The sequence below is a fragment of the Myxine glutinosa genome, chromosome 1 (genome assembly GCF_964187855.1).
Source record: "Myxine glutinosa chromosome 1, kmMyxGlut1.1, whole genome shotgun sequence".
NCBI lineage: Eukaryota > Metazoa > Chordata > Myxini > Myxiniformes > Myxinidae > Myxine > Myxine glutinosa.
The window spans coordinates 109,870,529-109,895,973 of NC_136261.1; the positions used below are offsets into that span (position 1 = coordinate 109,870,529).

The 25,445-nt window shown below is 44.6% G+C and overlaps 1 protein-coding gene across 3 annotated transcripts in view; it reads right to left on the minus strand.

Annotated features, from left to right (window-relative positions):
* Nucleotides 1–24,383, minus strand: part of LOC137424249 (uncharacterized) — a 201,648-nt gene extending 177,265 nt beyond the window's left edge. Inside the window, exons 1-5 of one of the 3 annotated variants that reach the window (XM_078775971.1) lie at nucleotides 24,264–24,383; nucleotides 20,262–20,416; nucleotides 10,214–10,734; nucleotides 9,446–9,486; nucleotides 1,717–1,786 (exon numbers count right to left, since the gene is read on the minus strand). In XM_078775971.1, the coding sequence (XP_078632097.1) occupies nucleotides 1,717–1,786; nucleotides 9,446–9,486; nucleotides 10,214–10,734; nucleotides 20,262–20,416; nucleotides 24,264–24,290 (814 nt within the window). In that variant the 5' untranslated portion in view covers nucleotides 24,291–24,383. The remainder of the gene's footprint in view (nucleotides 1–1,716; nucleotides 1,787–9,445; nucleotides 9,487–10,213; nucleotides 10,735–20,261; nucleotides 20,417–24,263) is intronic. The other 2 variants (XM_078775969.1, XM_078775972.1) reach the window with 2 other exon arrangements.
* Between the last annotated feature and the right edge of the window lie 1,062 nt (nucleotides 24,384–25,445).

Here is a 25,445-nt window from a genome sequence, read left to right on the forward strand (position 1 = left end):
TGAATTCAGTTTGCCGACATGTAAATTCGATTCAAATTTCAAGTCAATCGGATGAAAATTGAGGATTTTTAAAATTTGAAAAAAGTGGTTGACCTTTGGCCTATGTTGACCTTTTGACCTCAAATACATATAGGATTTTGTCGGACCACGAACTCCACCATTTGGTGAAGTTTCGTGAAGATCGGTTTAAAATTGTGACCTGTCGGCAAGTAAAGTGGGCGGACAGACAAACACACAAACCGGAGTGATCAACATACTTGCAAAAAAACACTTTTTCAACATACTTTTTTATCAACATACTTTTTTTTGCCAAATAACAAACGGACTCAAAAGCAATACCCTCTCCTCTGGCGAGGGTAATTAAATCACTTCAGCCACAAAATTTCTCAAGTTATAGACCGATAACAGACTTTGACCTCTTGGCCCCAAATTCTAATCAGTTAACCTTTACATCATTATACATACCTGTACCAAGTTTGAATTAGATCACTTCAGATGTTCTCATGTTATAGACCTATTAGGACTTTGACCTTTGACCTCTTGGCCCCAAATTCTAATCAGTTACTCTTTACATCATTATACATAACTACACCAAGTTTGAATTAGAACACTTTAGCCGTTCTCAAGTTATCGCGGTAACGAAAACCTATTATGGACGGATGGACAGACAGCCGGACGGACAACCTGAAAACATAATGCCTCCGGCGACTTCATCGGCAGAGGCATAAAATCCATCAAGAATAAATATCACCAGCGATCAGGCACAAAGTTAAAAATAATTACAAACACCGCCCGACAGCAGCACGCACCAAACACCGCCCGACAGCAGCACGCACCAAACACCGCCCGACAGCAGCACGCACCAAACACCGCCCGACAGCAGCACGCACCAAACACCGCCCGACAGCAGCACGCACCAAACACCGCCCGACAGCAGCACGCACCAAACAACGCCCGACAGCAGCATGCACCAAACACCGTCCGACAGCAGCACGCACCAAACACCGCCTGACACGAGCACGCACCAAACACCGCCTGACACCAGCACGCACCAAACACCGCCTGACACCAGCATGCACCAAACACCGCCTGACTCCAGCACGCACCAAACACCGCCTGACACCAGCACGCACCAAACACCGCCTGACACCAGCACGCACCAAACACCGCCTGACACCAGCACGCACCAAACACCGCCTGACACCAGCACGCACCAAACACCGCCTGACAGCACGCACCAAACACCGCCTGACACCAGCACGCACCAAACACCGCCTGACACCAGCACGCACCAAACACCGCCTGACACCAGCACGCACCAAACACCGCCTGACACCAGCACGCACCAAACACCGCCTGACACCAGCACGCACCAAACACCGCCTGACACCAGCACGCACCAAACACCGCCTGACACCAGCACGCACCAAACACCGCCTGACACCAGCACGCACCAAACACCGCATGACACCAGCACGCACCAAGCACCGCATGACACCAGCATGCACCAAACACCGCATGACACCAGCAGGCACCAAACACTGCCTGACACCAGTACGCACCAAGCACCGCATGACACCAGCACGCACCGAACACCGCATGACACCAGCAGGCACCAAACACTGCCTGACACCAGTACGCCAGCTTTTATTGACAAGATCGAAGCTTCACCAGCACACGCATGCATCCTGAATCATTTTCCTCTTAAAGTCATACCTGTAGTGGGAGAGAGAAAGGAAAGAGGACGTGGTGGGGCAGCAGCAGACAGAGGATATCCCCGGCCAGTCTGGGGGAGGAAATGCACACACATCAAGATCTAGATCTAGACAGCACTATTGATTATATTCTCATCTTTTTCTACAGAATCAAGGATCATGGAACAGCAAAACTCATTTTGCAGGGTGGTAAATTAATATTTAATAAAATACTGTACTCATTTTCTTATTTTGGAACTTTCCCATTTTTTTGAAAGATCCATTACATATTTTTATTTGGACATTAGCACCCAACCCACTTTTACCATTAAATCCACTCTGCTCGACATTGTAGATCCTAGCTACCTTTTGTACATCCATGGTTTGGCTCTTCAACTACATGTTTTATCAATACATTAAAATCAACCATTTTGTTTACATGTGTACAGCACACGTCACATGTCGGAATTGTCCTGAAACGTCCCATTGATTTGGTATCATCTTCAAACTTTTAGGGATGGCACGAGTCCCCAAGTTGGGCCATTAATGTAACAAACAATCTTTTCCAAAACGAATGCACATTTCACAGATTAATTATTCTCCATAACATAGCCTACATTTTTTGCCAAATATTTTTCTCCATCTTCTTTTCTTCTCCTGTTTATATTTTATATGGTGTGTTTTATGTACATGTTTAATAGTTTGATTTGTTTTTGTTTACCTTTCATGTTTTTGTTTAACTTTTTATCACATCAACAAATTTTTATTTTTTTTTATTTTTATTTTTTTTTGTAGACTGAATCGAGGCTCGTGAAAGAGCTAACATTTACTTCACAAACAAATCGACCAGACAAACAAAATACACAAAAAGAGGGAGCGGAAGACAAGATGGGGAGAAAAGGGGAAGCACACAAACACAACATCCGAGAGCAGGGAGATGTGCGGAAGGGAGAGGGCCCGGGGGGAGGAGGCATGGGAACGGGGGGGGGGGGGGGGGAAGGAGAAGTATAAAGCACAAGGACACCTAGGACTTCCAGGACAGAAGTTGGTATTTCAAAAAGGGGAATTGGGGTGAAATTAGCGGGGGTAGAAAAGATCAAGGTTTTGGATGGGGGAAGATAAGAGATGGTGGTGAACAGCTGTTTTAAAGACTTGGAGGGTGGAGTGGGATTGAAGAGAGTGAGGGAGTTTGTTCCAGAGGTGGGAGAAAAGAGGAATGAAGGAGTGAAGGTGAGCAGAGAGTCTTGATTTTGGCAGTTTAACCAAAAGAGGGTTGCAGGCAGATCTTGTGCGACCTGTAGGAATATTTGCGGGACAGAGCCCAGAGAGAGCTGGGGGGGCAAGGCCAGAGAGGAGTCGGTAGAAGACGGAAAGACCACCAACCTGCCTGCGGTGAGTGAGTGAGAGGCCCTTGGAGTTAGCTTCATCGCGGGAGATTCCAATGATTCTGAATGCTTTGGTTTCAACAGCGCGAAGGCGAGCTAGGTGTGAGGCAGGAGCACCAGCCCAGAGGGGAGAGCAGTATTCCATTGAGCTGCGGATGAAAGCCTTGTATGTGGTGAGGAGCTCAGGTGTGCCAAGGAAGGACTTCACACGACGGAGGATGCCCAGTCGGCGACTGGCTTTGGAGGCCAGATTTGAAATGTGGTTTTCCAGGAAAGATCACGGCAGATAGTGAGACCCAAAAGCTTGAGTGACAGAACTTCTTGGAGAGGATTATTCAGAAAGTGGATGGGAGGGTTGTCCAGTCGGTCTTTTTGGAGAGACATCGTAAGAGTGTGAGATTTGTCAGGATTGAAAGACATGTTCCACTTGTTTGCCCAGTCTGTGATTTTGTCAAGGTCTGCAGAAAGTGAGGAGGCTGCAGACTGCCGATCTGAGGGATGAAGAATGGAGCGACAGAGAGTAGAGTCGTCGGCAAAGAGATAGAGAGGATTTTCAAGAGAGTCAGAGAGATCATTGATGAAGACCAGAAAAAACACAGGGCCCAGAACACTGCCTTGGGGAACTCCAGCCTGAACAGGAAGAGGAGATGAGAGAAACCCATTCAGGGCCACACGTTGACTACGACTGGAGAGGAAGTCCGCCAGCCATGCGTGGAGATTTCCATGGATACCAAAAGAGGAGAGTTTGGTGAGCAGAGCGGGGTGCCAGACTGTATCGAAGGCACGTGATATGTCAAGGGAGACTGCTCTAATTTCCTGTTTGGCATTGAGGACCTCCATCCATTGTTGAGAAAGAAGAAGCAGCATGTCCAGAGTGGAGTGTCCAGGTCTGAAACCAAATTGATGATCAGAGATCAAGCCATTGGAGAAGAGGAAAGATTTCATATCTGAAGCAATGATGGATTCCATGACCTTGCTGATAATTGGGAGAAGGCTGATTGGTCTGTAGTTGCTGGGATCTGTTTTTGCACCTTTTTTGTGCAAAGCGGTGATGTTGGCAGATTTCCAAGCAGACGGAAGATGACCTTGAGCAAAAGAGAGGGTGAAGAGAACAGAAAGAGGGAGTGAAAGAGCGGAAGAACATGATTTTAGGACCCGTGGGCTGATGCCGTCAGGTCCAGTTGCAGAATCAGAGTCGAGGGTTGACAGACACTTTTCCACCTTGTCAGGAGGAAAGGACACAGAGTCCAGGAGCAGCTGGGTACGACTGGGTACGGTGGGTACAGAGAGGGATGGGTTTGGGACACAAGATTTAGAGGCAAACACAGAGTTGAGGCATTCGGCTTTTTCACGTGCGGAGTCAGCCGTGTGGCCATTTAAGGTGAGGGAGGGGATGGAGGGGGAACAAACACCAGAAACAGATTTTACCAGACGCCACCAGGATTTGGAAGAGGGAGACAGATAAGAGAGTTTGGTCCTGAGGACGGAGAGATATTGTTTCCTGGCTCTCCTGAGGGTGGACACACACTTGTTTCGGGCTTTTTGAAAGGAAATGAGATTTCCTTCCGTTGGATTTGCTTTCCAGGAGACGAAAGCAAGTTGTTTCTGGGCAATAGCCTCACCACAAGATTCCGTGTACCATGGACGGGAGGAAGGGTATGACAACTGAAGACGAGAAGGGATAAAACTGTGCATGAGAGAGAGCAATTTACTTTGGAAGAATTCCCAGGATGAGTTGATGTCAGAGGCAGTAGAGATGGGAGACCAGTCCAGATGATTGATGGCTGCTTGAAGACCGTGCCAGTTGGCCTGAGTGAAATGCCAGACTCGCCGACGCTGAGGAGGCTCTCTGAAAATGGTCAGAGAGATGTCCACTTTAACAAGCACATGATCAGAAGAGCCGATTGGAGCAGAAGAAGAGCAGCAGACATTTTCAGGGAAGTTAGTCATAACCAAGTCCAGAAGAGAAGATTCTCCGTTGACTGAGATCCGGGTTGGGAAATTGACAGATTGTGTCAGTCCCAGTGAGTCACAGAAGTCCTTTGCTGAAGAGCCATGGCTGGTGAGAGCGGTACCCACCCCCAGCCAACTGGCATGGTGACAGTTGAAATCACCACATATGAGGAAGAGAGAGTTGGGATGGGTAGATAGAAGTTGGTCCATATTATCAGACAGCGAGATGTCGATGGAGTCATCACTGTTTGGTGGACGGTACAACACGCATATGAACAAAAGGTGGGAGCGAAGGGGAAGCCGTAGCCAAAGGTATTTCTGGGGGTGAGGTGGAGAGAGGGCAGTGCAGGGCGAGTGAGGAAGAGAGTTTTTTATAAAGATAGCAACCCCACCTCCAGAACGAGGCTCAGGTCTATCATACCGGAGGAGGGAGTAACCTGGGAGAGATACCAAGGAATCAGAGACATCATGAAGGAGGAAGGTTTCTGTTAAGCAGATCACGTCTGGTTTGTCAGAAGCAACCTGTATGGAGAGATCAGTTAAGTTTGAGCGAAGGCCCCGGATGTTTGAGGTCCATACTGTTAAGGAAGAGGAAGGGGGAGCATCGGATACAGAACAGGGGGGGGGGGGGGGGGAGCGGTAGGGCAGGATGTGGAAGAGGAGGAAGAGGTAGGGAGAGCTGTTGCAGGTGTGTCAGAGATTACAGAATAGCTGGGAGAAAGGGAAGAATGGGGCGGACAAAAGGTTTGATGGTGTTTGGGTGAGGCGCAGTGAGGTGTTATTTGAGGAGGGGGAAGAGTGAGGCAGAAGGTTGAGGAAGATGAAGGTGAAAGTTGGAAGGGGGAAGAAGCGGGGAGGACGCTTTGAGGAGGAGGGGTGAGAGGGGAGTCTAGGAGGGGAGGAGTGAGGGAGAGTCTCGGAGGGGAGGGGTGTGGGGGGAGTTGAGGAGGGAAGGGGCAGGGGGGGGAGATTTGAAAGGGATGGGTGTTTGGGAAGATTTGGGGGGGAGGGACAAGGGGGAAGATTTGACAGAGATGGGTGATGGGGAAGATTTGGAGGGGAGGGGTGAGATTGGATTTTGAAAAGTGTACGATTTATGGGAAACGAACATTTATTGCAAAATGAGTTTCTTGAGACATTCGAGTCAAAAATACGTTTGAGGACGCTGAAGGATGGGTGGAGTTCTGGAGAGTTTAGGGAATGAATGAAAGATGCACTGTAAGAGATGGAATTTTTTTTTTGAATGAATAGAATTGGTGAGCAAGTCGAAAGCATCCTTTTATAGAAGAAGTAGAAAAAAGTGTTATAGAATATGACATTATAATAAAGTTCTTCAGGGGACAGATGAAACATGTATTAACAACTTAATCACGTGATCTCGAACAACGTGGTCGAAGAACGAAAGAACAAATAACGAAGAACGAAAGAGCAAAAGAACGAAGAGCGAAAGAACAAATAAGAACGTACAAGCGGATAAGAACAGGGAAGGAAAAAAAATTTTTGGTTGTTTTTTTGAGATTTTAAAACAAGGGAGTATGGGTGAAAAGACCGTGAAAAACAGAGACCGACAGTAGTTGCAGCGCGATCGAAGAACCGCTGAGACAAAAAACAAAAGCCTCAAGCCAAGGTCTGAGGACACGGTAGCCTACTACTACTAGCACTACACTAGGCCTCAGAATACACGATACGAAAAAAACCGACGATTCTGTACACAGGTATGAAAAACCAACACCGAGAAACCTATTAAAGTCACCCCAATAGGTACATACACCGAAAGAAAGATAAAGATACGCCAAAAACACAAATGTGAAAGATCACTTAGCTTCGAAAGCGTGAGCGCATGGAACAGCTTCGAAAAGACGTGACCTCGCCGTGATCTCGCGAGAGCACTCCAAGTTGGGCCATTAATGTAACAAACAATCTTTTCCAAAACGAATGCACATTTCACAGATTAATTATTCTCCATAACATAGCCTACATTTTTTGCCAAATATTTTTCTCCATCTTCTTTTCTTCTCCTGTTTATATTTTATATGGTGTGTTTTATGTACATGTTTAATAGTTTAAGTAAAATGGCAAAGGGATCGAGTTTTCTCCTGCTCTTGATTACCGTCCTCTCTCGTTTGCCATTTTACTTTAAACACAACAAACAACAACAGGCATTTTAAGGCCATTTTCCCTGCTAGAGCGGGGGTTAACCTTGCGGGCCCCATGACAATCTTCTCCATTTTGCCCTATTTTCTACATCTCCCCTTGTTAACCCCCTTGCCCGCATTTCTTCTACCACCACCTTTATCCAAGTCTATCTCGGTCTTCCCCATCCTCTACTTCCTTTTACATTCATTTCCATCACTCTTCTCAACCAGTCACTTTCATCCTTCCTCAACACATGGCCAAACCATCGCAACCTGTTTCTCTTCACATCATCCATCCATTCCCATCATCTTTCGCAATTCATCATTTGTCTTCCTCTCTCTCAACAATACCCCACACATCCACCCAACCATTCGCATTTCCACCCTTTCCAGCCTTCGTTGCTGCTCTACGTTCATTACCCATGTCTCGCTCCCATAAATCATAACACTTCTCACACATGCAGCATACACCTTTCCCTTCAGCTTTAATGACACTCCCCTTCTCGTCAGCACGCCACTCAGTTCCTGAAACTTCTTCCATGCACATCTCACTCTAGCAACCGTTGCTGAGTCTGATCCACCTTCTCCATTCGGCACGTCTCCTAGGTAGAAAAATGTTTTCACACCTTCCAGCTTCACTCTGTCTCCAAGATCCAACTCAACATTTCCTCCATCTGCAGCTCCCTCTGTTCACACCTTACACTTGAATGTAGCTGCCACAATGGTTAATGACCCTCTCAGACCATGACATTTTTTATGAACCCACTCAGCACACATTGTACATTGAATGGAGTTCACTCCGACACCCTTCCTGCACACAGCACATGGCCACTTCCCAGTTCTTTCCACCTCACCACATGCTTTACCACTTGTCATCACCTTTGTCATTCCAATATTCACCTTCAGACCTTTTGCCTCCATACATTCCTTCTACTTGTTCATCTTCTCCTTCAGTCCATCCATACTCTCCCCAATCAATACCAGATCATCTGCATACAACAACTCCCACGGTAAACCCTCCTTTATGTTCCAAGCCAGCACCTCCATCACAGCTACAAATTGTAGTGGACTTGGTACCGACCCCTGATGCACTCCCACCTTCACCTCAAACTCGCCACTGTTCCTGTCCTTCGTCCTTACAGCTGTGCGCGCTCTCTCGTACATTGCCATCACTACTCTGATCAACCATTCCTCCACTTCTAACTTCCTCAATGCCCATATCACGACTTCGTGTGGAACCCTATCAAATGCTTTCTCCAGATCAATAAACCCAAGAAACAACTTCCTCTTCTCCATGTACTTCTCCTGCAACTGCCTTACAATAAAAAGAGCATCTGTCATTCCTCTTCCTGGCATAAATCCAAACTGCATTTCGTCGATCTTCACTTTCTTCCTTATCCTCTTCTCCAATGCTTTTTCCAATACCTTAATTCCATGCTCTAATAACTTTATCGCTCTAAATACTTTAAATGCAAATCGTAAACTAGAACGGCACTCAGTAGAGAGCATACCTCCGCCAGGTGAACAGTCTACGTTTTGTATCCCAGAGTAGATCATAAAAATCACAATACAGAATCACATTTGATCGAAATCATAAGTCCACAACTTTTTTTTTGGCCCCATCTCCCAATGGTGAAGAATCACTGAGAAAATTAAATAATTTTCCTATCCGAATCCATATTCAGATCTTCACCAAAATCGAATCGAATAGTCCTTGTCAGACACCCAACCAGTCCACCAAGTTTCGTCCATAACTTTTTGAGATATCCTGCTATGTGTCGTTTTTGGCCCCATCTCCCAATAGTGAAGAATAACTTTAAAAATTCTAGTAGCCAGATCCGAATCCGGATCTTCACCAAAATCTCATAATTTCGTCCTTGTCACATATGCTACATCTCTGCCAAATTTCGTCCAAATTCGTCACAACTTTTTGAGATATCTTGTTCACAAACGGAGAGACAAACAGACAGACAGACAGACAGGGGTGAAAACATAACCTCCAGCCACCTTTGGTGGCAGGGGTAAAAAGCCTAATTTTAGCAAAACAAAAATATGTTCTCATTTATATGCAATAAACATTTGTTTCATATATGATTTGATTCTGTTGTTAATTCCCACATGTTAATTTTTACTACGACAACCAGAAGCAGCCAGTTCAAAACTTTGTGGTCAATACTTTGAATGCATTTTGAAAATCTACTCGATCATAGTGGACAGTGCAAAAAGTACAAAGATGATAAGAATCGATGCCTGAAAAAAATTAAAAAGCACAAAGCACCTGTTTCAAATCCATCTGCCACCCGCACGCATCAGGAATGTCTGAAATGAAAAACGAGCATGCAGGGTGTGTAAAAAAGAAAATGTTTTAAGAGCATGACAGCAATTTATACAAATGCCAACATGCCAGTTTAAACATAATCGAAATGTAGGTTGGACAGAGAAACCAAGTAAACCAAGTAATAAGCTTCAACCATTCAATTCTCATTCACACCTTTGTTCAGGTTTTTGCTTGCTTACATCGACATGAAATTATAAGTCTATTGGACACTGCTCTGATACTCATTTGTATTTTTCCTTGGCTTATACGCGTGTCCCAGAATATTGAACTCCTCAATGGAATTTCCATAAAACCAGACTTCAATAAAAAACAATGTTTAATGAACAAAAACAAGTCAACAACTACGTGGAAAGCAAAAGCAAACTTTAAAAAAAGATGTGCATGATGTCAAGTCTTTCATCAGATGTAATGCATCCCTTTTCTGATGTATGCAAGGCAAAACAAATATTTGTTTTTAGCACAGAAACACAAAAAAAATTCGATGCTTGTATGGTCAACTGGTCATTCATAAAAAAATATTACTCGCAGAAGTCAATTTTAGCACAAATCTTTTCTAAAGCAATCGATAAATGTGCCCTTCACTGACCGCCTACTCCTATTTAAGATCTTTGCTACCCAACATTGGAAATTAAATGCAATCTTGATGCCAAGGTAAAGCACCAACCTTGACAATGGGGAAACAATTAACTCATTCATGATCCCACTCACCTGTTTGCATGGATGCATCCATCTGTTGAACCCTGCCACTTGGCATCCCAGTTCGGGTCGGAGGGTGTAGCATTTCAGCCATTCTCCCAGGACCTCTCATCATAGCATCGCCCCCTCTCCATCCATCTCCATCACTACCAACACAATCTCCCACTCTCCCGAGTCCCAAGTCGGCATCTCTCAACGTTTGAGAGAGTTGGGGCTGGGTAGCAACACGGGATACAGCGAAAGGGGATATGGAGGGAAGAAGAGGGGCAAGAGGAGCGACGGAAACTGGAGGTGTAGGGGCAAATCCCAGAGGTAGAAACTGAGCTTCAGGGAATGTCAAGCAGGGATAGTGAAATAGAGGAGCTATGGGGATGGAAGAAGGTAAGGATGGGGCAAAAAAAGGGTACAATGATTGAGGGGAGGAAAGCAATGGAAATGGATGAGAATGAGCAGCAGGAGGCAAATGTTGAGGAGGAAATGCCAACGCCGATGTTGGTGGAATATAAGTGTGTTGTTCAGAAGGAAAGTGTGGCCTGAGGTTTATTAAAAGTTCAAAGATTATTCAAAAAGAAGAGTTAGAAAGCCCCGAAGTAATGGAGCAAAAAAGTAAGTAGCGTATATTGGAACATGTGGCAAGGTGGTAAAATATTCAAGGTTGTGGTGGTCGTATACAAGTGGGGAAACATGTTATGGTGGGGTGTTAAAATGATAAATAAATATAAAGAGGGAAATGTGAGGAAGATGTATAGAAGATAGTTTTTTTTATTTAAATTACGATCGTGAGTTGAAAAGGAAATGGGCAGTTTGAGGTAAATATAGATTATGAAAAAAAAAAATGCATGATTTGGATGGGGACAGGGGAGGTAAGACAAGAGAAAATAAATATGGTGGGGTGGAGACACAAAAGACAAGATTAAAGGGGAATTCAAAGCTTCTTTTTCAGTAAATATTTTTGTATTCAAGAATAAGGACAAACAGAGTTCAAATGGCAGAAGAATAAAATTCATGTTTTGTTATTATTAATCAATCCTCCCCACCAACTCCCTTCCGCTTTCCACAAGATATAATCATAAAATAGATTGTGCAAATAGCAAGCAAAGGCAAATAATCAGTGGCTTCACTTTCATATTGACAGAAAAGCAAAAATATCATTTCAGGAGGGGAAAACTAAATAGATTCTCCGCTGCACAAATCTCATTTTAAAATATCCTGTCTGTTTACGAAGGTTCTTCGTTGGCTCATTGGCCTGAGTCTTTGTATTGCAATCTGCTGCGTGCAGATTCATATCTGAACTATGCTGGGAAGGTAACCCCAACCCCATCCCACCACAGGTGTATTTCTTGCCTCAACTCAGTGCTACTTTGAAAGCAGGCTAAGCAGTATGGTATACTAAATGAGATGTTCATCAATTTATTGCTCTCCTGGAACATCGTTCAGGTGAGATATTAGCATGTACTGAAGTTTGTTCACGACATTTAAAAAAAATCAAAAAAAAAAAACAGGGACTGTGTCAGACTACGGGGGTTTGCCCCCAAAATAGGCATTTGCTTTCTTCTCCGAAACTACAAACATGATTCTGATGAAAGAAGACCATAACTTTCATCAATCGTGATGCAAAAACGAATCGTCCGAGTTTCACCAAACTCTGCAGAACTTGAGTACCAAGGCCTCCTGATGCCTTGCAAATCCCATCAAAAAAATTGCATATTAAGTAGGTCAAAGGTCATTACAATTCCAGGATCCAAACTTTTGACTTCCCAAAAAGTATTAATCAGATTTAGATGTAACATAGTAGGAACCATCCTGCATGGTGCTTTCACACGTTTGTTCAAATCATTAGCTAATTTACATATTTTGTGGGTCACCACGCCTACGAGTGGTTCACTGGTGCTACCAGGTGAGCCCACGGGCATTGCTCCTATTTTTTTAAAGATTTTGGCCACAGATTACATCAGTCAAAAACAGTATTTGAAAGGACAATTTTCATTGAAACGGGTTCCGTTTTAGGGGTTCAGTTTTATATACTAGCAGAGTACAGCAGAGTACATCCCAAATGAAGGATGAGGGTTAGGGAAAGGATGAGGGTTAGGGAAAGGATGAGGGTTAGGGAAAGGATAAGGGATAGGGAAAGGATGAGGGGTAGGGAAAGATTGAAGGTTAGGGAAAGAAGGAGGATTAGGGAAAGAATGAGGATTAGGGAAAGGATAAGGGATAGGGAAAGATTGAGGGTGAGGGAAAGGTTGAGGGTTAGGGAAAGGATAAGGGATAGGGCAAGATGGAGGGTGAGGGAAAGAATGAGGGTTAGGGAAAGAATGAGGATTGGGGAAACCCTGGTGTTGGGCTAGCGGCTAGGGTGCCGGCTTAGGATCCTAGGATCCTGGGTTCGAATCCCGGTCGATTGCTGAATTAACGCCAGGGGGGTTGACTCAACCTGTCATCCTTCCGAGGTCGGCTAATTGAGTACCAGTTCACTGGTAATTCCCTGTTTGTCGTTAAAGGCGGCAAAAAGGGTTGGCGTCAGGAAGGGCATCCGGCCGTAAAACATTGCTTCAAAAAGGGGACCAAAAAAACAACAACACCCACGGTGCCCGAAAAAGGCCAACCCCCGCTTGCGGGGAAAAATGGCCTCTAAAGGTGGTTATAGAGTACCTGCCCTATGGGTGATCTTGTTTCAAGCGGAAGATCTCGCGAGATCACGGCGAGGTCACGTCTTTTCGAAGCTGTTCCATGCGCTCACGCTTTCGAAGCTAAGTGATCCTTCTCAATTGTGTTTTTGTCGAGACTGTATCTATCTTTCGGTGTATGTACCTATAGCGTATCGTTTGGAAAATTTTCGGTGCTAATTTTTCGTACATGTATACACAATCGTCAGTTAATGCGTATCGAGTATTCTGAGGCCTAGTTAGTACTCGTAGGCTTGGCTACCGTACCGTCTCCGACCTTGTGGTTTTGTTTTTCTCTCAGCGATTCGTTGAATGCGCTGCATTTATTTTCGTTCTCTGTTTCGTCCCAGTCGTTCACCCCATACCTCCTTGTTTAACATCTCTACTCAAAAAAAAAAAAACCCCAAAAATTTTTTTCCTTCCCAGGTCTTATTCGTTTATTTGTTGTTCTTTTTTGTTCGTTCGTTCTTCGTTCGCGATCACGTGGTTAGAAATGTATAATCTCTCCCCTGAACAACTATTTTCTCTCATATATTATAACACCCTTTTCTTCTTTTCCTACAAAAGGATGCTTTCGTCTTGCTCACCAAATCTATTCATTCCAAAAAATATATATAATACCATCTCTTACAGTTCCTCCTTTCTACATTCCCTAAACTATCCAGAACTCCACCCCTCCTTCAGTGTCCTCAAACGTATTTTTGACTCGAAGGTCTCAAACTCATTTTGCAAAAAATGTTCGTTTCCCATGAATCGTACACTTTTCAAAATCCAATCTCACCCCTCCCCTCCAAATCCTCCCCATCACCCATCCCTTTCAAATCTCCCCCCTTGCCCCTTCCCTCCCCTCCCTCCTAAACTCCCCCCACACCCCTCCCCTCCTAGACTCCCCTCTCACCCCTCCTCCTCAAAGCATCCTCCCTGCTTCTTCCCCCTTCCAACTTTCACCTTCATCTCCCCCAACCTTCTGCCTCGCTCTTCCCCCTCCTCAAATAACACCTCACTGTGCCTCACCCAATCTCCATCAAACCTTTTGTCCACCCCATTCTTCCCTTTCTCCAAGCTATTCTGAAATCTCTGAAATCTCTGACACACCTTCAACAGCTCTCCCTTCCTCTTCCTCCTCTTCCACATCTTACCCTACCCCTCCCCCCCCCCCCTGTTCTGGACCCGATGCTCCCCCTTCCTCTTCATTAACGGTATGGACCTCAAACATCTGGGGCCTTCGCTCAAACTTGACTGATCTCTCCATACAGGTTGCTTCTGACAAACCAGATGTGATCTGCTTAACAGAAACTTTCCTCCTTCATGATGTCTCTGATGCCTTGGTATCTCTCCCAGGTTACTCCCTCCTCCGGTATGATAGACCTGAGCCTCGTCCTGGAGGTGGGGTTGCTATCTTTATAAAAAACTCTCTTCCTCACTCGCCCTCCACTGCCCTCTCTCCACCTCACCCCCAGGAATACCTTTGGCTACGGCTTCCCCTTCACTCCCACCTTTTGTTCATATGTGTGTTGTACCGTCCACCAAACAGCAATGACTCCATCTACATCTCGCTGTCTGATAATATGGACCAACTTCTATCTACCCATCCCAACTCTCTCTTCCTCATATGTGGTGATTTCAATTGTCACCATGCCAGTTGGCTGGGTGTGGGTACCTCTCTCACCAGCCATGGCTCTTCAGCAAAGGACTTCTGCGACTCACTGGGACTGACACAATCTGTCAATTTCCCGACCCGGAACTCAGTCAACGGAGCATCTTCTCTTCTGGATTTGGTTATGACAAACTTCACTGAAAATGTCTGCTGCTCTTCTTCTGCTCCAATCGGCTCATCTGATCATGTGCTTGTCAAAGTGGACATCTCTCTGACCATTCTCAGAGAGCCTCCTCAGCGTCGACAAGTCTGGCATTTCACTCAGGCCAACTGGCACGGTCTTCAAGCAGCCATCAATCATCTGGACTGGTCTCCCATCTCTACCGCCTCTGACATCAACTCATCCTGGGAATTCTTTCAAAGTAAATTGCTCTCTCTCATGCACAGATTTATCCCATCTCGTCTTCAGTTGTCATACCCTTCCTCCCGTCCATGGTACACGGAATTCCTGTGGTGAGGCTGTTGCCCTGAAACAACTTGCTTTCGTCTCCTGGAAAGCAAATCCAACGGAAGGAAATCTCATTTCCTTTCACAAAGCCCGAAACAAGTGTGTGTCCACCCTCAGGAGAGCCAGGAAACAATATCTCACCGTTCTCAAGACCGAACTCTCTTATCTGTCTCCCTCTTCCAAATCCTGGTGGCGTCTGGTCAAATCTGTTTCTGGTGTTTGTTCCCCCTCCATCCCCTCCCTCACCTCAAACGGCTTAACGGCTGACTCCGCACGTGAAAAAGCTGAATGCCTCAACTCTGTGTTTGCCTCTAAATCTTGTGTCCCAAACCCATCCCTCTCTGTACCTACCGTACCCAGTCGTACCCAGCTGCTCCTGGACTCTGTGTCCTTTCCTCCTGACAAGGTGGAAAAGTTTCTGTCAACGCTCGACTCTGATTCTGCAACTGGTCCTGACGGCATCAGCCCACGGGTCCTAAAATCATGTACTTCCGCTCTTTCACTCCCTCTTTCTGTTCTCTTCACCCTCTCTTTTGCTCAAGGTCATCTGCCGTCTGCTTGGAAATCAGCCAACATCACCGCTTTGCACAAAAAAGGTGCAAAAACAGATCCCAGCAACTACAGACCAATCAGCCTTCTCCCAATTATCAGCAAAGTCATGGAATCCATCATTGCTTCAGATATGAAATCTTTCCTCTTCTCCAATGGCTTGATCTCTGATCATCAATTTGGTTTCAGACCTGGTCACTCTACTCTGGACCTGCTGCTTCTGCTTTCTCAACAATGGATGGAGGTCCTCAACGCCAAACAGGAAATTAGAGCCGCCTTCCTTGACATTTCACGTGCCTTCGATACGGTCTGGCACCCTGCTCTGCTCACCAAACTCTCCTCCTTTGGTATCCATGGAAATCTCCACGCATGGCTGGCGGACTTCCTCTCTGGTCGTAGTCAACGTGTGGCCCTGAATGGGTTTCTCTCATCTCCTCTACTTGTTCAGGCTGGAGTTCCCCAAGGTAGTGTTCTGCGCCCTGTGCTTTTTCTGGTCTTCATCAATGATCTCTCTGACTCTCTTGAAAATCCTCTCTATCTCTTTGCTGACGACTCTACTCTCTGTCGCTCCATTCCTCATCCCTCAGATCGGCAGTCTGCAGCCTCCTCACTCTCTGCAGACCTGGACAAAATCACAGACTGGGCAAACAAATGGAACATGTCTTTCAATCCTGATAAATCTCACACTCTTACGATGTCTCTCTGAAAAGACCGACTGGAAAACCCTCCCATCCACTTTCTGAATAATCCTCTCCAAGAAGTTCTGTCACTCAAGCTTTTGGGTCTCACTATTTGCCATGATCTTTCCTGGGAAAACCACATTTCAAATCTGGCCTCCAAAGCCAGTCGCCGACTGGGCATCCTCCGTCGTGCGAAGTCCTTCCTTGGCACACCTGAGCTCCTCACCACATACAAGGCTTTCATCCGCAGCTCTATGGAATACTGCTCTCCCCTCTGGTCTGGTGCTCCTGCCTCACACCTAGCCCGTCTTCACGCGGTTGAAACCAAAGCGTTCAGAATCATTGGAATCTCCCGCGATGAAGCTAACTCGAAGGGCCTTTCACTCACTCACCGCAGGCAGGTTGGTGGTCTTTCCGTCTTCTACCGACTCCTCTCCGGCCTTGCCCCCCAAGCCCTCTCTGGGCTCTGTCCCCCAAATATTCCTACAGGTCGCACAAGATCTGCCTGCAACCCTCTTATGGTTAAACTGCCAAAATCAAGACTTTCTGCTCACCTTCACTCCTTCATTCCTCTTTTCTCCCGCCTCTGGAACAAACTCCCTCACTCTCTTCAATCCCACTCCACCCTCCAGGTCTTTAAAACAGCTGTTCACCACCATCTCTTATCCTCCCCCATCCAAAACCTTGATCTTTTCTACCCCCGCTAATTTCGGTCGCCTTGTGTTTTATACTTCTCCCACCCCCCCCCCCCCCTTCCCACGCCTCCTGCCCCCAAGCCCTCTCCCTCCCACACTTCTCCCTGCTCTCAAATGTTGTGGTTGTGTGCTTCCCCTTCTCTCCCCATCTTGTCTTCCGCTCCCTCTTTTTGTATATTTTGTCTGTCTGGTTGATTTATTTGTGAAATAAATGTTAGCTCTTTCACGAACCTCGATTCAGTATACAAAAAAAAAAAAAAAAAAAAAAAAAAAAAAAACATACAAACACATTCTTCTGACACATACCTTTCTTTGGGCAGTGTATAGGCAACTGATAGCTACACATATGCAACATGCGCAGTTATGTATATGTCGGTACTCTCAGCCAAATTTTTTTTTTTTTTTTAAAGTAAAATTACCTCTGCCACCAAAGGTGGGAGGTGGTTATGTTTTCACGCCCTGTCAATCTGTGTGCCTGTGAACAGGATATCTCAAAATGTTGTGGACGGATTTGGTGGACAGTTTGAGTGTGGGACAAAGACAAAACGATTAGATTTTGGTGAAGATCCTGATCCGGATTCCGAGAATTTTTAAGCGATTGTTCACCATTGAGTGACAGAGCTAAAAACAATACATAATACAATATCTCAAAAGGTTATGGATGGATTCGGACAAAACTTGGTGGACAGGTTGGGGGTGTGAGAAGAAAGAGTCAATTCAATTTTGGTGAAGATTCAAATCCGGATCCAGATACATGAATTTTAATTTTCTTCAGGGATTCTTCACCATTGAGTGATAGGGCCAGACACGGTATATAGCACGATATTTCAAAAAGTTGTGGACAGATTATGAAAAAAATTAGGTGGAATAATTGGTTAGGCAACAAGAACAAGCGATTAGATTTTGGTTCAGGTCTGGATGCAGAACCGGCCTATCAGTGGATAAACATGTAAACCGTTCAGGCTGGCAGAGATATGTGTTCTACCATGTGCCATTCTAGTTTATATTGTAATTGTTGAAGGGATGTTGAAGGATTCCACCGTTCATTCCAAATGCCTTTTTGGCACGAGGGATATCCGGAACACAAGAATACAAGTTTGCATATAACACAATTGCCTCATGCAATAATCTTTCAGCGCGGGCAACTCATGCACGCTTCGGTATTCAGAGGAGATTTTTAGATTCTGAGCAAAGTCGAAAGAGTCTTTGAGACATCAATGTGTGGATCATCCAAAAAAAACACACCGATTAGATTAGCTAAAATGGCACGTGGTATAGCACCAAACACTGCCAAACTGAACAGTTTACATTTTGTATCCCACTGGTAGGCCATATCTGTATCCGGATCTGAACCAAAATTTAATAAATTTGTCCCTGTCATACACCCAAACTGTCCACCAAGTTTCGTCCGAATCCATCCACAACTTTTTGAGATATCCTGCTCACAGACAGACAAACGTGGGTGAAAACATAACATCTGCCTTCCTTCAGTAGCAGAGATAATTACATCAATACCTCTCACGTGTTCAGTGTTTATGGCAGAGTGCACTGTACATATGCATGGTATGAGGAAATGGGCATGACAAGATTCACACATTTGTGCATGCATAATAAACAGGTGGCTCTATCTCAGACCATTGTAGAATTTCTGTCACAAATATTTAAATGAAATGATCACAAGTCAGGAGACGACGATGGTTCACGAGCGAGCGGTATTCAATGACAAAGGACGGACTATAACCGAAACAGACCGGACCGGAAATGTCAAAACGAAGGTTACTGACCTTGAAATGAGATAGAAAATAATGTCTAATCAGTTATGAGGTTAGTTACCTACACAATACCGAAAATTCAGTTTGATTCCGACAACTTTGAAAATTTGACCTTTGTGACCTTCAACGGTCAAAGATTCTGAAATTTGTTGGAAAACTTGTATTTCATGATGTATGTGATAATATAAGATCATGTACGACATTTCACCCTATCAGGAAGCGAACAATGTAATAAAACCATCAAAAATCGACTTTTCTAAATTTCGTGACCTTGTGACCTTGACCTTGGGGCGAAAATGAAAAATCGAGCTCCGTGGGGCTAGACGCATGACATTGGCCTAACCAAATACCGAAACCCCTGTCAGATTCCACCAAACCCCTCGGAGAAGATGTGGCTTGAACTCGATTACCCCCTAAAAAGACATCTTTTTCGGGCGGCGCTCCGCCCACAATGGGCGCAATACGCCCACTCTAGGCAGGACACAACTAGATCATGATATCAACCTCCCACACAAGTTTCATCAAGATCACATGATATCATCGGGTAGTTATGCTGCGGACAGACAGACAGACAGACAGACACCCATGACGAATATAGTGGTCACTCTGTTTGATAACTCGTGAACCAAAAATACTAGATCACCATACTCTGTCAAATAAATAATTATATGAGAAAACATTAAATTTCCTCACCATACATTTGCTGTTTTCATATTTCAAGACAAAGAACAATGCTGGGTAACCTTTGTTTTTAACAGGGATCCAAAGCTTAAGGAGCTTTTATAAATGGCGCATATAGGACAAGGACTTTAAGACATGGGTGTACGGTACTTGTATACGAATTACAAGGATATTAGGAAGCAATTGAGAAATCAGCATCGTAAATGGGATTATAGCCAGTGATATCTCAGCATTGTGAGCCATGTACACAGGTAACAACATCAAACAGGCCAAACCATTGATTTTTAATCATTCAAACTGGAGCAAAGTCAATGGCATGCGATCAAAAATCCCCATGCTTCCCACCTAAAGCAAATTCGAAAGTTGACACAAAGTTCTACCAGGGATGACTCAATATCAAATTTTAAGTTAAAATTTTCTTCCCCAGTTTGAGCCCTGTGACTTCAAGTCCCGGCACCCCAACACCGTGGGGCATAAACCGGGGATCAAATCCAAAAAAACGTTACATATTTCATGCTTCTCCAATGTTGATTGTGCATATAGAAAGTTTCATTTTAAAAAGTTTTAAAATGCGCCCGTAATTGCGTTTTTTGGCATTTGACCTATTGACACCGCTCCAGGGGCGGAGCCAAAAACGATACTGCTCTCGCACATCCATGCCATGTCGTGATTACAACTACCAAATTTGGTGAATTTCTGCACAACCGTTTAAGAGATAGCATGACAGACAGACAAACAGACACTGTTACAATATTCCGATGTAAAAAAAAAAAAAATTTCATCCACAAAGTGTGGGGATAATAACTGCAATCTGCCGTATTGTGGATCAACAACCAAAGCATAGGCAGCATAACTTTTATTAAATGCAGCATGCTTAAAACAACATTGTGAAAGTAACTAACTATTTGTTCCCACCTCTCTCCTTCTTGAACAAATGGAAAACACGTCGTAAGGTATCGGGGCAACGGCGTTGGACTTATTGAATGAGAAGTTACAACCCCCAAGTGAGACCCCTCCACATCCCTTTGGCTGGGGATAAAGGGTGCCACATCAGCACAAAGCGGCGTCACCTGCAATACCACGGGAGACAACAATAAATGAATCAAACAAAAACAAGCCACTTCTAAGGTAAACACAGCAGCCTCTACAATAACTGACAAAGAAGAATCAGCAACAACACTTGCATGATAATCAGAATGGTTTTCCCCAGTTTGGGAGTGGCACAAAGAAGAAAAGAAAAAGGTGGTGGTATGATGAATTCACATCTCCTGTGGATGGAAGTTGCAAAGATCAGCATTTACCTCAAAACCAGTATGGGAACTGAGATCATATGAGGCGGATAGTAAAATAACAACATGAAAAATAATCTGAACAGAAACAATAGGTTTCTCTCTGCATTGCATGCAGAGGAAACCCAATTACAATTTAGCATTGGAACATTTCCATTCATAAACTAGAATGTCACTCGGTAGAGCATATACCTCCACCAGGCTGAATAGTTTACATTTTGTATCCCAGGCATTGATAGGCCGGATCTGGATCCGGACCTGAACGACAATCTAATTGGTCTGTTCTCATCACCTAACCAATTAATCCACCGAGTTTCATCCCAATCCGATCAGAACTTTGAGATATTGTGCTACATATCATTTTGGCCCTATCTCTCAATGGTGAGGAAGAAGAAGAAGAAGGAGGAAGAAGAAGACCACTCCTTGTGCATCTTCAGATGCATAGGGCAGCCGGAGCAGTTTCCTCGGCTCTTGGATATAATCCTGGACGGGTCGCCACTCCGATGCAGGAAACTCGAATGGCTCATTCATCTCAGTAAGCTGGTACTCATTTTGCCCACCTCGGAAGGATGACAGGCTGAGTCAACCCACCTGGTGTTAATTCAACGCCATGGCAGTGGTTTGCACTCAGGACCCTGAGATCTCAAGCCAGCCACCTTAACCGTTAAGCCAACACCAGGTGAGATGGTGATGAATCGCTTTCAAATTCTCGGATACAGATCCGGATCTAAATCTTCATCAAAATAGAATAGATTCATCCTCGTCACACGCCCAACCCGTCCACCAAGTTTTGTCCCAATCCGTCCACAACCTTTTGAGATACCCTGCTCAGAGACAAGTAAATAGACAGACAGGGCTGAAAACATAATCTCCATCTACCTTTGATGACAGAGGTAATAAATATCAGTAGTTGTCAAATAAATGGGATAGAATATGACCCCGAGATAATTTAAAACAATGAATATTTGATTTGGTCTGAAATAATTAACACCTGGTAAGATAGCTCCACAGAATGATTGGCCTTTCATTTCAAAACCCAGGTATTTTGCTCAAGTGGGGAAATAAATGGAGAACAATGATGGAGAGTTATAAGGGGGTAAACTAAGGGGAAAGGACACTGGTGTTGAAGTGGGGAGAGAAAAAGAAGAGGAGGTTGCGATCAGATTGGATTTTTAGGTGAAGGAGAACGTGTGCATGATACAAAGAGGGACATTAGGGCAATACTTCCACCACTTTAGTGTACACACGTGTATGGCTCATTAGGCCACCTGTTGTGATTTGACATGTACATTAAGCCATCCCTTGTGATTTGACACAGACATTAAGCCAACCCTTGTGATTTGACATGTACATTAAGCCAACCCTTGTGATTTGACATGTACATTAAGCCAACCCTGGTGATTTGACATCTACATGAAGCCAACCCTTGTGATTTGACATGTACATTAAGCCAACCCTGGTGATTTGACATGTACATTAAGCCAACCCTGGTGATTTGACATATACATTAAGCCAACCCTGGTGATTTGACATATACATTAAGCCAACCCTTGTGATTTGACATGTACATTAAGCCAACCCTTGTGATTTGACATGTACATTAAGCCAACCCTGGTGATTTGACATATACATTAAGCCAACCCTGGTGATTTGACATATACATTAAGCCAACCCTTGTGATTTGACATGTACATTAAGCCAACCCTTGTGATTTGACATGTACATTAAGCCAACCCTGGTGATTTGACATATACATAAAGCCAACCCTTGTGATTTGACATGTACATTAAGCCAACCCTTGTGATTTGACATGTACATTAAGCCAACCCTGGTGATTTGACATATACATTAAGCCAACCCTTGTGATTTGACATGTACATTAAGCCAACCCTGGTGATTTGAAATGTACATTAAGCCAACCCTGGTGATTTGACATATACATTAAGCCAACCCTGGTGATTTGACATATACATTAAGCCAACCCTTGTGATTTGACATGTACATTAAGCCAACCCTTGTGATTTGACATGTACATTAAGCCAACCCTGGTGATTTGACATATACATTAAGCCAACCCTGGTGATTTGACATGTACATTAAGCCAACCCTGGTGATTTGACATATACATTAAGCCAACCCTGGTGATTTGACATATACATTAAGCCAACCCTTGTGATTTGACATATACATTAAGCCAACCCTGGTGATTTGACATATACATTAAGCCAACCCTTGTGATTTGACATATACATTAGGCCAACCCTTGTGATTTGACATATACATTAAGCCAACCCTTGTGATTTGACATGTACATTAAGCCAACCCTGGTGATTTGACATATACATTAAGCCATCCCTTGTGATTTGACATATACATTAAGCCATCCCTTGTGATTTGACATATACATTAAGCCAACCCTGGTGATTTGACATGTACATTAAGCCAACCCTGGTGATTTGACATGTACATTAAGCCATCTCTTGTGATTTGACATGTACATTAAGCCATCCCTTGTGATTTAACATATACATTAAGCCAACCCTTGTGATTTGACATAGACATTAAGCCATCCCTTGTGATTTGACATGTACATTAAGCCATCTCTTGTGATTTGACATGTACATTAAGCCAACCCTTGTGATTTGACATGTACATTAAGCCATCCCTTGTGATTTGACATGTACATTAAGCCAACCCTTGTGATTTGACATGTACATTAAGCCAACCCTTGTGATTTGACATGTACATTAAGCCAACCCTTGTGATTTGACATGTACATTAAGCCAACCCTTGTGATTTCACATGTACATTAAGCCATCCCTGGTGATTTGACATATACATTAAGCCAACCCTTGTGATTTGACATGTACATTAAGCCATCCCTGGTGATTTGACATGTACATTAAGCCAACCCTTGTGATTTGACATGTACATTAAGCCATCCCTGGTGATTTGACATGTACATTAAGCCATCCCTGGTGATTTGACATGTACATTAAGCCAACCCTTGTGATTTGACATGTACATTAAGCCATCCCTGGTGATTTGACATGTACATTAAGCCATCCCTGGTGATTTGACATGTACATTAAGCCATCCCTGGTGATTTGACATGTACATTAAGCCAACCCTTGTGATTTGACATGTACATTAAGCCATCCCTGGTGATTTCACATGTACATTCAGCCAACCCTTGTGATTTCACATGTACATTAAGCCATCCCTTGTGATTTGACATGTACATTAAGCCAACCCTGGTGATTTCACATGTACATTAAGCCATCCCTGGTGATTTGACATAACCATTCGGCCTCCCCTTGTGATTGGACATACCTTTACGTTTACTGTACAAGCGAAATGACCGCTTTACATCGCACATACAGTATTTGCTTCCGCGATGTAAACAGGCGTGGCACTATGTTACATCATGTGTACATTATCGCTACGCCGACATTTTAAAAGCTCGTTGTACCCTTCCTTCTTTTTAACACAATCGTACAATCACTTCTTTTTCATAAGACATAAGTCATAATACAAAGTTTCGGAGATCGATGTATCGAGAGCGGGAAAGGTTCGTGTTTCACATTGAAAGTACAGAGTGGTTTGCTAAGGTAAACAACAAGCAGACCTGTTCGGTGTTCGCCATTCCGGCCATTTGATTTCCGAAACTCCTGAATGAAGACGATCGCACAACAAGCCGCACGATAGATAAAAAATAGTCTGGCACCAACAACCGGAAACAGGAAGCTATGTGAGGATTGTGACTTGTGAGCTATCATTGAAAGTTCTTAATTTTGTCCTATGATTAACTTTTAATGGTATTTCAAAGACGTGCTCAAATATGGATGATAAATAACAATTTTTACTTTTTAAGTGCTATTTTATTATAGTTGTATGAGTATGCAAAGAGTTAAGATGGAGAAAGTATTTGTTGAGCTAACGCTGAATATTAATACACCTCGAATAGCACTGCTGCCTATATAGTATATACTGTATTCTGTATGTCACTTAGTTACCTCCATCACCGAAGGTGGACGGACGTTATGATTTTACTGTGGCGGACACAAAAGCCCACTGGCGTGGTGACATCATTCCACGCACCAAGTGGGCGGTGGCCACGCCCGAGGGGTAGGCGTGGCCTCATGATAAACACCGGGCGACCAGCCCGGAGGAGTTCAGTGTTACAGTGTAGTCTTACAATAAAGACGTTTATATGTTACCGCTTGTCCGCTTCCTCCTTCCTCCTTGCTCACAAGCAGCGCGCGTAACGCCGCGCTTTACTGGTGACCCTCGACGTTGGATCTGCCGTAGCGATCCTTCCGAACACAACGACAAGGCAATGGCGATTAAACTTCCCGAATTTTGGGAGGCCCAGGCCGAAGTCTGGTTCGTTCAAGCCGAAGCCCAATTTCAGCTTCGGCGCCTCACCAACGACGACCTGCGCTACTGCCATGTCGTCGCCTCCCTCGGGCCCGGCACGGCCGCTCGAGTTGTGTCCGTCCTTCGCCACCCACCGGACGGCCACAAGTACGAGGCACTCAAGCGGCTACTCCTAGCCACGTTCGGCCTCACGGACGACGCACGGGCCGATCGCCTCCTGGATCTCCCCGAGCTCGGTGAGACGCGCCCGTCGGTCCGAATGGACCATATGCTGTCACTGTTGGGCGACGAAGCCCCCGGTTCGCTATTCCGGGCGCTTTTCCGTCGCCAACTTCCAGCGCAGGTTCGCCTCGCGTTGGCCGGGACCGGGCTAACGGAACCCCGAGCATTGGCGGCCGAGGCGGACAAGTACTTCGCCGCTTCGGACACG